General features: G+C 36.2%; 1 protein-coding gene across 1 annotated transcript in view; it reads left to right on the forward strand.

The window, feature by feature from the left end:
• The first annotated feature begins 1,183 nt into the window (after positions 1-1,183).
• Positions 1,184-16,072, forward strand: part of LOC107581390 (rap guanine nucleotide exchange factor 4-like) — a 30,449-nt gene continuing 15,560 nt past the window's right edge. The window contains exons 1-4 of the mRNA XM_016266949.1: positions 1,184-1,297; positions 4,301-4,443; positions 5,461-5,549; positions 8,293-8,439. Coding sequence (XP_016122435.1) covers positions 1,230-1,297; positions 4,301-4,443; positions 5,461-5,549; positions 8,293-8,439 — 447 coding nt within the window. The 5' untranslated portion in view covers positions 1,184-1,229. The remainder of the gene's footprint in view (positions 1,298-4,300; positions 4,444-5,460; positions 5,550-8,292; positions 8,440-16,072) is intronic.

Here is a 16,072-nt window from a genome sequence, read left to right on the forward strand (position 1 = left end):
GATATAGATATCGTACCTCAAAGTGATGATGTTACTGACCATTGTATCGTGCATGCTGCATTTTACTGATATTAACTATATGGCTCCGCGTTATCGTCCAGGAAGAATAACCAAAACAATCCAAGGTTTTTATTTAGCACAGTAGCTATATTAACGAATAACCAGACGCCACCCGATTTAAATATTCCCTCACAGTTTAATAGTAATGACTTTATGAATTTCTTCACTGATAAAAAACTCTGGACTTTTGGTAGTACCTAGGATAGCAAAGTCCACTAAAGGAAGTAGAGTTTTTTCGCATTTGGCTCGGAAACTCTGGAATAACCTTCCTGATAACGTTCGGGGTTCAGACACACTCTCTCTGTTTAAATCTAGATTAAAGACACATCTCTTTGGGCAAGCATTCAAATAATGTATTTCATAATCTTGTACTGCAGCTATATCTGATCAAATGCACATTATTATTCTTTAGCTTGGGTTAAACAAATCAAATTTGCTTGGTTGGAACAGCAGCTACACTAATTATGTCTCTATTTGTTTCCCTGTTTCTGCCACGTGATTGAAATCCCGTGGTAACTAGGATTTACACAAGCTTCAGTCTGGATCCAGAACACCGGATAAGAGATGATGTCAACCCCTCAGAGTTATTATTAATATTTAGTGTTATTAATAAACCAGACTTCATTGGGTTAACTTTTTTGTTTTACAACTGCACCTGTTTGGCTTTTTACAGTGTAGTCAGCTCCCAGCGTCTCTCTCCTGTTACTATCAGTGTCTCCCCCGGAGAGGAGGACAAGACGCCTGACAGCGCTTCACATTTCCCCTTGTCTGGATGCAGCATCCGCGCTGACTGCGTGCCCGTCGCCATGGCGACAGTGCAGCATCAGTACCACCGCTGTCATCCACAAAACCTTCATTTTAGCCGGCTGTCAGTTCTTCCCTTATATCACCAGCCTCCCGTTATTTTCCTTGCATGGCAACCACGTTATTTGATTTGACCCATCATCAGCTTACGATCTACACCTGTTCAGAACGTGACGTCGTGCCGGTGTGTGCAGTCACGCTTGTAAACGCTCGTCGTGCGTGAACGTGGTGACGACGAGTCCACGCCGCGGTGATCCAGTTGACGACAGAGGCGCGGAGGGGGCGAGCACTGATGCTGCTGCGCCCGAGTCGACGAGATCCGCGATCCGCTACGCGACGCACGATTCACACCGGTGGAGCCGAAGATGGTAGCGGTGCACGCCTCTGCGCACTCCGTGGCCTCCTCAGAGTGGATCATCTGCCTGGACAAGAGGTGAGAGACACCAGATCGCGTCCGAAAGCGATCTTTACGTTCGTTCATGTCAATGTCCGGAGGAGTTGCAACAAGGTGACAGCAGCAGAACGCGCGTTCTTCTGTTCCGCGTCCCTGATGCATCACCTGCATCTGAATAGGCATCAGGTATAAATGTGCATTTTGTTTTCTGCAAGGATTTTATTGGGAAATCGTGTGGATGCTGCGCTGTTTCTTCTGTCAGCGACAGTGAATGACACGCTTCTCCATTGAACTCGTTTGCCGGTGTCACATCATATGAATTGCAGAAAGCTTCATAATGGGCTGGAGCTATATGAGAAAAAGAAAGAAACATAGGTGAAAAGTGCATGAGCGAGACAGAGAGAGGGAGGCATGGCTTTGCACTGGCGGCCGCTGTAATGCAGTGTCCATTCTGTGCCCAGCAGATATATGCTGGTAATGTGTTTCCACGCCAGTGAATCTCAGCACATAAAAGTCTACGGCACTCTCACCCTCTCACATCCACAGCAGCACAGGCCAACTGGTCCAGATCACACGAGATCAGCCTGCAGCTCAGCATAACCTGCAGGCAAATAATAAATATAGAACTAGTTAATGTAAATGACGCTCATCTGGTCTAACTGGATCTCAGTGATGCACTGAATAATAAAAGAGTTTTACATACAGTAGAGTGTGCAAGTAATAGCTGAAGAAGGTCACCTTCACAGTCATATGATGTGATTTCCCCTCTTTCTGTGGTTTCAGAGAGTTCAAGCTCTGGAATTGTTAGTGTCTGTATTTTAGCTGATCTGTCCTGTTTAACAGTACAGATCACAGTCAGTGACTCTGGGATTTTACCTTCATTTAACCGTTTTGATGGTCATTCTGAGTAGATGAGTTTACCTGTTCACCATGATGACGTTTAATGTCCCGACAACCTCTGTAGTTTCATTTAGCAACTTGTTAGCAAACACCTCTTTCAAGACAAGTTAAAACTTTAAAAAAAAAATGGGGTATCCCTTACACAAAGAAAATGTATTAATTAACAATCCGTATTTGAAATTACCAAATTATATATTTAATATATTCCAGTATAATCAGTAATACATAAGGAATTGCCACGGTTCATATATTGAAAAAATATGTGACAATATATTTACTTATATATCATAACACTGTATGTGTACATTTTATATTCAGTAAAATCCTTCATAATATATAGGTGTAAAATCTGGTACTGTTTTCATGTAAATATATTTGCACATGCATGTACCATATAATTACATAGAGAATATATGTACTCAGTTATAAGGAAAATATATATTGTGATATATGTGACCCTGGACCACAAAACCAGTCTTAAGTGTCAATTTTTCAAAATTGAGATTTCTACATCATCTGAAAGCTGAATAAATAAGCTTTCCGTTGATGTATGGTTTGTTAGGATAGGACAATATTTGGCCGAGATACAACTATTTGAAAATCTGGAATCTGAGGGTGCAAAAAATCTAAATACTGAGAAAATCACCTTTAAAGTTGTCCAAATGAAGTTCTTAGCAATGCATATTACTAATCAAAAGTTACGTTTTGATATATTTAGAGTAGGAAATTTACAAAATATCTTCATGGAACATGATCTTTACTTAATATCCTAATGATTTTTGGCATAAAAGAAAAATCAATCATTTTGACCCATACAATGTATTTTTGGCTATTGCTACAAATATACCCCAGCGACTTAAGACTGGTTTCGTGGTCAAGGGTCACATATATCTTTGTATTTATTTGTTTATGTACATAAAGTACTCTTTTGATTAAGTTATCATGTCAAATATAATTTTCCACTCACCATTTTAACAAGACACCCAACTGTCCAAAAAACTTTAAATATATGTTTTCAGTAAATTGTTCAGGTATTTTTTCTTATATAAAGTCACACATATTTTCATATATCAAATATGTGTTCAGGAAATTAGTGATAGGTTATAGATCAGATATTTTTGTGTTGTTTATCATTTTATCTGAGAATGATAATAAAAGTACACGTCAAAAAAATCAGGTTTTGAGAAGCAATGACTCGCCTGCCTTGGTTTGTTGCCGTTTCGAAGCCAGTACTAAAAGAGTAGGTCTAGTTTTCTGTTTGTAATCTATTGTGGAACTTCATTAGCTTGATTAAAAACTTTAAATATATGTTTTCAGTAAATTGTTCAGGTATTTTTTCTTATATAAAGTCACACATATTTTCATATATCAAATATGTGTTCAGGAAATTAGTGATAGATTATAGATCAGATATTTTTGTGTTGTTTATCATTTTATCTGAGAATGATAATAAAAGTACACGTCAAAAAAATCAGGTTTTGAGAAGCAATGACTCGCCTGCCTTGGTTTGTTGCCGTTTCGAAGCCAGTACTAAAAGAGTAGGTCTAGTTTTCTGTTTGTAATCTATTGTGGAACTTCATTAGCTTGATTAGTCTCCATATAAAATTTGTCCCACTGCCCTTGGTTTGAAAAATGTCTTTGAAGTCTTAATTTCCTCGTGCTGTAATCTCCATAGCAACAAGGCATTTCGGAATAAAAGGAGTTCGAATTACAGCATACTGACATCCTTAAGAGAGGCAATCTATTCACTCAAGTGCACAACACACACACACACACACACACACACTCACACATGTCACTTAATGAGCTGAGAAGTGAGAGCATGGCTATATTTGTGCAAATGTGAAGAGGATCTTTATGTGCCTGCGCGCACCTTAAATCAAGCTGCTGAAGTTCTATATGAATGTTTATATGATTCATGGCTTGTATTTTGACAGGAGTGATGACAAAAACCGTAATCTTGATCACATTAATACACATTCCTTATCCTACAGACAGCACAATGTGCTTATTCTAATGGACACAACTTCGTCTGTCCTCGTAATTGTCACATGCATCGCAGCAGTGTCAGAATTTTCTTGTTGGTCAGTTTGGTTAGAGAGCGTCTACCCACACCATAATGTCTGTTTGCCTGTTTTTTAGGCCAGCAGAACGCTCGGGAGAAGATGTGGATATCATTCTGGCTCGGCTGAGGGGTGTGAAGGCCTTTGAGAAGTTTCACCCAAACCTGCTGCAGCAGATCTGCATGTGTGGCTTCTATGAGTGTCTGGAGAAGGGCATCACCTGTAAGAACCACGTTTAGTATTTTTATCATGATGCTTTCGGATATTATTCCAGTTTATGTTTTTTTTTTTCTGATTTGAAACCAGTCATGTGTTTTCAGGTGGCTATAGGAAAGAAATTAATTAATTAAAATCTGAAAAAATAGATTTTTTAATTTTTTTTTTTTTATATGGGGTGCTTGAGTTCCTTGTATGATTCTTTGGAGATTAAAAAAATGTTTTTGATTGTTACACTACCATTTAAAAGTTTTTTTTAAAAAGAAATTAATACTGTATTTAGCAAGGATGCATTAAATTGATTAATAGTGAACGTAAAAGATTTATAATGGTACTAAAGATTTTTATTTCAAATAAATGCTGTTCTTTTGAACTTTCTATTCATCAAAGAATTCCAAAAATAAGAAAATGTATCACAAAAATATTATTCAGCACAACAGTTTTTAACACTACTTAACATTAATTAGCACCAAATCAGCATATGAATGATTTCTGAACACTTGAGTAATGGCCTCTGACAATTCAGTTTTCCCTTCACAGGAAAAAAAAAATCCATTTTAAAATATATTAAAATAGAAAACGGTTTAATTTTGTAATAATATTTCACAATATTAGAGTTTTAGCTGTATTTTTGATAAAGAATGCAGCCTTGGTGAGCATACAAGACATTTCAAAGACATTTTTGAAAGGTAGTGTACATTATAGCTTCTTCATATCCCTATATTGGATTCTGAGTTATTTAGATGGTTTACTAAATAACTCAAATCAAATATTCTCTGTGGAACCTGAAAATGTTCTCCTATGGCTTCAGGCTATAAAACTCGATTATGTTCTTGAATGGAAAGTTTTATTGTTAAGCATGTAGTCCTGAATCTGTACTTAAAAATGTTGAATTTGCCACTTAATGAGACAATAAGAAGCACATGCTATGTTAATGAAAAGAAGTAACTGTCCTGAAATCAAAATGAAGAATTCCTCTGCGATTTGTGAATCAGTATTCATAGACTCTGTTTTTGCCTGCAGTGTATCGGCAGGGTGACATCGGGACCAGCTGGTACGCGGTTCTGTCTGGATCTCTGGATGTGAAAGTGTCTGAGACAGCCAACCATCAGGTAAGAGAGACCACAATCAGGATCATTTGAAGCCTCAATCTGCTAGGAGTCAGCTGAGATAAGTAGTAGTTCAGCCTGGCAGACATCATTTGCATCCATCAGCATGTGAGTGGGTGAACGGTCCACGGATGGCCTTGTTAATAGTCTGATACTGTAAATGAGGACGCTGATGCAGTGCTGCTGGGGATAGAAGCATCTTTCTGGGAATCCACTGGGAATACAATGAGTCACACTGTCAGATGTGTTTACTGGCCTTAAAGCATACATCACTCCCACACAGCTGAAGAAGGATTTCCAAAGATTCCAGAAGCTTCCTTGCGTTGCATATTAGACCTTATAGAATCGATATATTGATGTATAGAATGTGATCTCTTTGCAGGTAAAGTTTAGATTTCCACCAATCAGAATTGCAGAAATAATCAATGTTGGTCAGTCAAACTTACAGTCCCACCACAAACACATGGCACTGGTTGAGCTAATGGTTCTGTGTTAGACTGGTTCAAACAAAGCAATGTTGGGCAGTTTTTGAAGTGATCGTGTTTATAGACATATTAAGATCAAAGATAGTATTTCTACATAATCTTAATTTTAGATTACACAACAGTTCAAAAGTTTGGGACGGTATGATTTTTACAAATATTTTTGATGAAAAATGCGGCTCACCAAGGCTGCATTTATTTGATCAGAAATACAGGAAAAACAGTAAGAATTTTATTTGATTTTATATTTGAACTCCAGTCTTCAGTGTCACATGATCCTTCAGAAATCATTCTTGTTGAATTATTATTTTTGAAATCAATTTTTTTGGAAATTGTGATGCATTTTTTCTTGATGCTTTGATGAATAAAACGTTCAATAGAACAGCATTTAAGTGAATAAAAATCTTTTGTAATTTGTAAATTGTCTTTACCTTCACTTTTCAGCAATTTAATGCATCCTTGTTGAGTAAAATATTAATACTGACCCCAAACATTAGTGTATGCTGCAGTCTGCCTTATATATTTTTCTCATGAGAAAATGACCACATTAATCTCATATGTGTCCTTTAATCTCAAACTTTGCTCAGATTCAGATTTTTTCATATTTTATAGCTTCTGACAGTATGTCAGAATCATCTGATTTGCTTCTACTTTTATTTCTCCTCAGGAATTAACTGAAATAAATAAAAAAATGAAAACTAATTCTAACTATGAATGAGTAACCTCTGAATAATATTTTCCCCTCTGTGTCTGTATGCATTGTAGCAGTCATATTTAAAGCATTCTGGGTTGTACTTGCTTGATTACATGCACAATTGTGCATAGAACTGACACAAGGCATCATGTTATGCTTCTCTTTCACAATTCTGCTGTTGCCCTGCAGCTATGAATGTCCTGCGTGCAGATGAACGTGTGTGTAGTTTTGTCTGCATACAGTATGTGCATATGAGAATTGCTGTTTCACTGATGCAATATTAACGGCTTGTGTGATGCTCCAGTTTCATGGAGTGATCCATTGGGCAATAAGCTATTATCACGCTGCTCTGATTAAATGAATGTAAAACGCAAGACAGGGTGTAGAAAAGAAGTGTATTTGTGAATGTAATATGACTCATTTATGAGTGTGTGAGCTTGTGTTTTACTGATCTCAAATCACTTGTTATGTGCAGCGATCTTTTTAAACCTCACTAAGCACATTCCCTTAGAGTGTGCATAAATGTACATGAATTAGAAGAATCTTTAAAGCAATAGTTCACCTCAAAATTAAAATTATTTTCAGTGCAATTACAATGAATGGAGATTTAGGGGTCATTTAAAGCCATGTGGAGCTTTGCATTTAAAGTAATTGTTGACTCATCCTCAGGCCATTCAAGATGTAGATAAGTTTGTTTCCTCATCAGAACAGGTTTGGAGAAATGTAGCATTACATCACTTGCTCAGCAATGGATCCTCTGCAGTGAATGGGTGCCGTCAGAATGAGAGTCCAAACAGCTGATAAAAACATCACAATAATCCACAAGTAATCCACACCACTCCATTCATTCAATAAATGTCTTGTGAGGTCAAAAGTATGCACACTTGTAAGAAACAAATCCATCATTAATGTGTTTTAACATTAAACTATCGCTTTTGGACAAAATACTGAAAAAGTCCAATTCCTGTTGTCCTCTCACATCAAAATCCATAGTTATTAAATACATAAATGCATAGTTATTTATAACTGTTTTGGACTGTTTTCACTTTGGTTGATCTGTGCATATTTCTCTCCTTATTCAGAAAACAGTATTATAGCTAGAGACTATATTTTAGCTGTAAGTAATGTTAAAAACATCTTGATGTTGAATTTGTTTATTACAAACATGCAGATTTTTGCTTCAAAAGCTGTTAATTGATGGACTGGTGTTGTTTACGTGTGGATTATTGTGATGTTTTTGTCAGCTGTTTGGACTCTTATTCTGACGGCACCCATTCAAGAGATGCAATGCCACATTTCTCCAAAGCGGTTCTAATGAAGAAACAAACTCATCTACATCTTGGATGGCCTAATTTTTTAGCAAATTTGAATTTCTTTGGTCAACTGTTCCTTTATTTGTTTATTTGCTATTCACTGAAGCCGTACATGTTTACATGTGGAATGATGGCACAGTTTTCATTTTAGGTCAACTTCTCCTTTAAGATCTTTATAATTAGCTTGCAAAGATGTTTTCATGCTTTCTCCCTCTGTTTGTCTTTCACTCTTCTTACTATTTCTTTTTTTTCTGTAGGATGCTGTAACGATCTGTACTCTGGGAGTGGGGACAGCATTCGGGGAGTCAATTCTGGATAACACTCCTCGACATGCCACGATTGTCAGCCGAGAGAACAGTGAACTTCTGCGCATTGAACAGAGGGAGTTCAAAACCCTGTGGGAGGTTCGTTTGTGTGCAAATTTTACTGAACATTTTCATTACAGCTGCTATAAGTGATAAAATGCTCCTGCTGGCTGACAGGTAGAACTGAAATGAGTGGGCCGCTGACATAGAGTTTCCAGTTTTTTGAGGGCAGGGTTTTGGAAAGAGGCTGCGTGAATTTAATTCAGGAAGTGTGTTAGAAATTAACAATATGACAGACATTGTCATCTTAAGTTTTTAATGTTTTGAATGACATACAACCATAAGTAAAATAGGACTAAAATGCAAAATGTTGCATACTATTGTAACGATATTCAGTCCACTGAAGGCGAGTTGAAGTGTGAACCCAAGTGCAGTTTATTTACATCCAAACAAAAATCCGTGACTTGACTTGACATGAACAGACTTGACTTGACGAAGCATGTACAGACTTGACGAGGCATGAACAGACTAGACTCACCGACAGCGGGTTACAACATCAATACACAACAAGGTACAATGGGAACATGATGGCTACTTATATCAAACAAGAAGGGTCACATGACATGAACAAACCAATGGAAAACAAGACACATGACTAAGACAACCAATCAGAACATGACACAATGAACAAGAGAACCAATGGCATGAATATATGAGGGCAAGGGAAGCATGACACAAACAGGGTGAAACAATTACAAAATAAAAGACATGAAAACATGAAACAAAACCCAAAACCCAAACCCCACATTACAACTATATTGTTCATCATTGCATACTGCATACTATGCCTCAATACTATTCTACTCATTACTTTTTAGGCTGCCCAATTTATTTATTTTTTTCGAAGTAAAATTGGACTAAATGCAAACTAACTACAGTATATTGAATTAAACATGCTACATGGTAAGGTCATGTGAAAAAAAATGTTATTTGTTTATCATTGCATGCTGCATACTGTTCTTTTTTTTTCTAAACAGTCAATATACAGTACATAAAGTCCTCTCAGTATGCCTCTATTACATTCTGATCATAGCCAGTGTGTCTGTAACAAGGCACTTTTTCGTTAGTAATCACTGAGGATCAGTAACACTGGGGGGCGCTCTCTGATCTGCTAACAGCTCAGTCAATTCATTTGGGCTGCTCTGCACAGTCATAGGCCAAATCTCAGGCTTTAACAGGCTTTCATAGTGTGTGTGTTGTAAATGTAAGCCAGTGGTCTCCGTGATAATCGATTCAGGAGTCATATCTATGAAGGTTGTCTCATTAACTTAGCAGAGAATTAGGAGAAAATGCATTGGGATATTGTAAAAAAAAAAAAAAAAAAAAAAAGAATGTTGTTGTTATTTGTTTATCATTGCATGCTGCATACTGTTCTTTTTTTTCTAAACAGTCAATATACAGTACATAAAGTCCTCTCAGTATGCCTCTATTACATTCTGATCATAGCCAGTGTGTCTGTAACAAGGCACTTTTTCGTTAGTAATCACTGAGGATCAGTAACACTGGGGGGCGCTCTCTGATCTGCTAACAGCTCAGTCAATTCCTTTGGGCTGCTCTGCACAGTCATAGGCCAAATCTCAGGCTTTAACAGGCTTTCATAGTGTGTGTGTTGTAAATGTAAGCCAGTGGTCTCCGTGATAATCGATTCAGGAGTCATATCTATGAAGGTTGTCTCATTAACTTAGCAGAGAATTAGGAGAAAATGCATTGAGATATTGTAATAAATTTTTTTTTTAAAAAGGGCAAGATATCTGGATTCATTGCCTTAAACGGATTTAGCATAATTGTTAATTCCCAGCATGTCAGAAGCATTCAGAAGTATGGATGAAATGCATTACACAGACACTTTGATATAGTCTTTTTTTGTTGTTGCATGCCTTCATGCTTGAATCTTGAAGAAAGAAAGGCTGTAATTGCATCAAATACAAAACAAATCAATCCCCATCTCATAAAGCCTTTTTTCTTGATATGATTAAGATCTCATATCTTGCAACATTCATTAATGCCTCAGAGGAGTAAGGTTTTAACCTGAATTATAAGAAAACAACATGATAGCAAAAATTACGTATATAAATATTTATCAGCCTTTGTGCATGCTTCTGCTTATTATGCATCTTCATAATATAGATTTAAAGCAATAGTTTAGCTATAAAAGTGAACATTCATTTACCTCATATATCATTCCAAACACTTTTCTTTAAATATTTTGCTGAATGTAGCTGCTCTTTTTCCATTCAACAATTGTATGCAGACAGAGGCTGCTGAGGTTCAAAAAATGACAAAAAAAATCCCAGTAAAATTACCTTAATGTAGTCCATATGATTCATAAGATATATTTCAATATTTCTGAGGGCCTACAAAGACCATTTAAATTGATATTTCATTGAAAATCTTCCTGTCAAGTCTCATTTTTGTTATTTAAATAAAAGGCAACGTCCTGGGTCAAACTTATCATGACACCATATTTGAACATAAATGAGATTTCAGAGTAATGCACAAGTGTATAGACTACTTAATATATAGCTAATATATAATATGTTACAAAAAACTATTTTAAGCAAATGGTGTTCTTTTGAACTTTCTATTCATTAAAGGATATTGAATTTTTTTTAATAATGGTTCCCACATATCTATTAAGCAGTACAACTGTTTTCAACATTGATAATAATAATAAGCAATGATTATCAACATACTAGAATGATTTCTGAAGGATCATGTGACTCTGAAGACTGGGGTAATGATGCTGAAAATTCAGCTTTGCCAACATAGTTAGTGTTACAAAATCTTTCATCGCCTTAAACGGATTTAGCATCATTGTTAATTCCCAGCATGTCAGAAGCTTCTGAGTGTGCTTAGGACTGTATGGATGAAATACATTACACAGACACTTTGATATAGTCTGTTTTTGTTGTTGCATGCCTTCATGCTTGAATCTTGAGGAAGAAAGGTTGTAATTGCATCAAATACAAAAAAAAATCAATCCCCATCTCATAAAGCCTTTTTCTTGATATGATTAAGATCTCATATCTTGCAACATTCATTAATGCCTCAGAGGAGTAAGGTTTTAACCTGAATTATAAGAAAACAACTTGATAGCAAAAATGACGTATATAAATATTTATCAGCCTTTGTGTATGCTTCTGCTTATTATGCATCTTCATAATATAGATTTAAAGCAATAGTTTAGTTATAAAAGTGAAAATTCATTTACCTCATATATCATTCCAAACACTTTTAAATATTTTGCTGAACGTAGCTGCTCTTTTTCCATTCAACAATTGTATGCAAACAGAGGCTGCTGAGGTTCAAAAAATGAAAAAAAAAAATCCCAGTAAAATTACCTTAATGTAGTCAATATGATTCATAAGCTATATTTCAATATTTCTGAGGGCATACAAAGACCATTTAAATTGATATTTCATTAATATAAAGGCAACGTCCTGGGTCAAACTTATCGTGACACCATATTTGAACATAAATGAGATTTCAGAGTAATGCACAAGTGTATAGACTACTTAATATATAGCTAATATATAATATGTTACAAAAAACTATTTTAAGCAAATGGTGTTCTTTTGAACTTTCTATTCATTAAAGGATATTGAATTTTTTTTTATAATGGTTCCCACATATCTATTAAGCAGTACAACTGTTTTCAACATTGATAATAATAATAAGCAATGATTATCAACATACTAGAATGATTTCTGAAGGATCATGTGACTCTGAAGACTGGGGTAATGATGCTGAAAATTCAGCTTTGCCAACATAGTTAGTGTTACAAAATCTGTGGACATCTGTTTCTTATGAAGAATCTGTCTTTAGTGCTTTTATGACTTTAATGTGCTGATCATTTCTGATCCTAAACATTAAACATGAAGTGAGTGTGACTCAGTGTGTGAGAGACACAGAGGCCGTCAGGCTTCTGTTATTAGCGCTGTGTGTGTAGATAGTATCACTCGTGTCTCACTACTCGCTACTGACCATATGTGCCTTATTTTTATTTCATATTTCGCACACGCAGCTGAATAGCATGAATTATGTATCAGTCTCTGCTGCATCAGTGGAACAATGTGGGTGAAGATCTCTCTGTCTCTCTACAATTTTCCTCCTCTCTCTCTCATAAACCTCCTCTCATTCAGGCGAGTGCTCATAACAGAGTGTTTTTGTTTGTAGATGAGTGGTGTGTGTGTGTGTGTGTGTGTGTGTGTGAATGAGGGAAAGGGTAATAGAGTTCATATATTTGTGTATACGTGTGTCGTCCACCATTTCAAACCCTTTCAAACTCATCAGCCTCAATTACAATATGTGTACTGAACGCTAAACAATACAAATGGCATAAAAATGTTCTTAGAAACTAATATGGCTAACAGCACAGCCCATCTGTAAATAGTCTACAGATTTTACACCTCATTAAAAGCTGATAATATGCCAAGTAAACAACATTTATTAGTTGTGCTGGCTAAGTATTAAATTATTAAGATCATCCTGGCATTAAACATGTAGCTCATCCCATGCCGAAAGTATGAAAATTCTGTCATCATTTACTCCTGTTGCTCCAAACCTGTATGACATTTTTTTCTTTTGTGGAACACACAAAAATATATATGTATATGAAAGGAATAACACTTGAGCAATAATATAATATAATATAATATAATATATTATTATGAGAGACGTATTTATTATCTCAAGTTACCAATTAAGTGTTTTTGGTTTGGTTGCATTTTATTTCATGATTGCACTGCAACAAATCTAATAAAATTTAAGAACAAATATAATATAAACAAATTAAATTTGAAAACAAATATATTATTTAATGTAACAAACTTTTAAGACGATGATTCAGAGTTAAATAAAAGTTAGATCTCTGTTTTAGCAAATGTGAAGAGAAATCATATACAATTTTCGGGTGTCAGAGATAAAAGACAAAAATAACCTCTAGAATCATTACATAAAGTATCTGAAGTAACTTACTGACTGCTTGCTACATAAGAAGTCTGTTTTGCTTATGATCTAGACATGTGTTATTTTTATTTTATTAATTTATTTATTTTTGCAGGATTCCTGACTGTTTTCTGACCAACAAAGCTGATCACGTAATGTTTATTGGTTGGACTTACAGTGTTGTTATTGTTAACTAAAACTACAAAAAAAAAAACTTTTTGTAATTGAAATATAAAATTAAATAATTAAAAAATAAAAAATATTCAAATATCAATATTTGGACAGTAATATTGAAACTCAAATGGACAGTAGAAATGTTGCCTTGGCAACTAATTAAACAGATAAGCTGAAATTAAAATTGCAAACTAAAATTGCAATGAAAAATATAGCTGCAAGCAGCAATTACCGGGATTCAAGCGCATTAGGCATTTAAGCACATAAGGAAAAATACATTACATATTATTTAGCAAGCCTGTAACCACCTAAATCAATTATTAAAAAAGCATTTTTGGCAAATCCAGGTGATTTACCATAGATATATGGTTTTAGACGTATATGACTGTTATAGCGCCAGCTGTGGTCCGATCTTCCTGAAACTTTGCATGTTTGTTTAGAATCACCTGTCGCATGCTCAGCGGGGTTCGTGAAGTTTTGAGTTTTTGTTTAGGCTTTATAGGCTTTTGGGTATATTTGGACAGGCCCCTTTTCTAAAGGACCCCGTTGTAGCTTTCCAAAGGGTAAATTTCAACATGTTTTTGATAATTATTGATCCAGAGTCCAGAGAATTGTGGTGTTTTTTTCCAGACTGAGCGAAAAACCTAGGACTAGTTCACAAAAGTAGGTTTTTCATATCTTCTCAATCATTTAAAAAGCAGTTTGATTGACAGCAGTGGTTTTAGAGGCAAAGTTGTTCGGAATGAGGAGGTCTATCATACGATACAAATATCGCGTGTATGTGCGGAAAACCGCGCAATGCACAATCGTTTACGCCCTCAAAAAATATGATACCACCCCCCCAGTGGCCGATTTCTTTCTACCTTTGGGGCCGTGAGTCAAACAGGCCCACCAAGTTTCGTTCCGATCAGCCTCCGTTAACCTTGTCTAATAGGTGCTCAAACTTTATCGGCCAATGGCAGCCATGTTTTTTTGAGATACGCAAATGTCCCCATAGACACTTGTGGCACTTTGGACCAAGACCGTGCACAGCGATTTTCATGTTGATAGGACAAATGTTGCCTAGTTATAGCCATTTTTTATGTTTTTTCCCTCTTATAGCGCCACCAAGTGGCCAGTCTCCGTGTTTTTTTCCTGCAACCTCAGCTTGAGCTCTCATAAGTGTTTCAAGTTTGGCGAAGATATCTCATTCCGTTCAGGAGTTATAGGCATTTTACTAAAAGTGGCCCTGCCCCCTTCGAACGTTTTGGCGTCCTTTTGCCACGGTGAGTCTAAAGTTCAACTTTTTTTTATAATTATTGATATTCACTCACCAGTGAATTTTGTCCGGCATGAACCAAGGATTCCAACAACATAAGACACTTGAGCCTGCGACTGATGGTTTAGGAGTTATGAGCGATTTCGTACTTTCGATCGCTGTAGCGCCCCCGTCAGGCCGATTGGGCCGAGCCTCAGTCACATTGTAGGCGGTGTGAGTACTACCATCCCTCCAAGTTTCAAGTCTCTACGACTTACGCTTTGGTCTGCACGATCAGTTTTACGTAGAAATCACTCATCCGTGACCATTCTAACAATTAAAATAGGGTTTCAGAGCTACGCGCTTGAACCCCTAATAATAAGATAGAAATATTAAAAAAGAACATAATTTAAAATAAAAAATTTTTTAATGTAAAAATGACAAAAGCACATTACTAAGCACATACAAAATCAAAATGACTAAAAGTTCAATTAAAATGAAAACTGAAAAAATGCTGATCAACATTTTTTTGAAATACTGTAAATAGTAGTAAAATAACACTGGACTGACAGACAAAGCTTGAATGGACTGGACTTGATCTGTAGTATGCAACAAAACAGGGTCCTCTTACGGAGCCCCACACATGGCATGCAGGAAAAAAATAGTAGGCTAAATCGGTTGCACAATTTACTATTTTGTTCCCTCGATATATAAATTGTGCGCACGATTTAGCAAATCGAGGGAACTAAATAGTAATTGTGTGCACGTTTTAGTACATCGAGGGAACGAATTAGTAAATTGTGTGCACGATTTATTTCTTTTTTCTTGCATGTCATGTGTGGGGCTTCGTATCCTCTTAATATCATAAAACTATATTAGTATATACCTGACTGGAAAAGGGTTGAACTAACTGATCCTCAAAGACAGACTGCCTTCCTCTAATGTGATCACGGTGATTTCACTACAGCTGCAGGGCACACACACATACACACTCACACAACTGTCTGTTCAGTGTAAATACAATTTAATACCCTTAATAATTGATGAAGCCACAAGCTTTTGAGAGCCTTTTAGCAGCCCATAGTTCCCTCTCCCTCACTCATGTGTAATGCTGTGGTACAGGGTGAATTGAGCAAACGCGGCTCTCTGATTGGCTGAAGCTATTGCCTGGCAACGGCAACTGAAGTCCAGTCAGATGCTCAGCCAGAAAGATCCAAAGAGCAGACACTGGATCTCATTATCCATACGTGTGTAACTGGAGCGTCAGGGTGTGCGGGTTTGATTTCATGTCTTTGTGCATCTGACTGGAAAGCA

Source organism: Sinocyclocheilus grahami, unplaced genomic scaffold (assembly GCF_001515645.1).
Source record: "Sinocyclocheilus grahami isolate Dianchi unplaced genomic scaffold, SAMN03320097.WGS_v1.1 scaffold34.1, whole genome shotgun sequence".
In the NCBI taxonomy this organism is placed as follows: domain Eukaryota; kingdom Metazoa; phylum Chordata; class Actinopteri; order Cypriniformes; family Cyprinidae; genus Sinocyclocheilus; species Sinocyclocheilus grahami.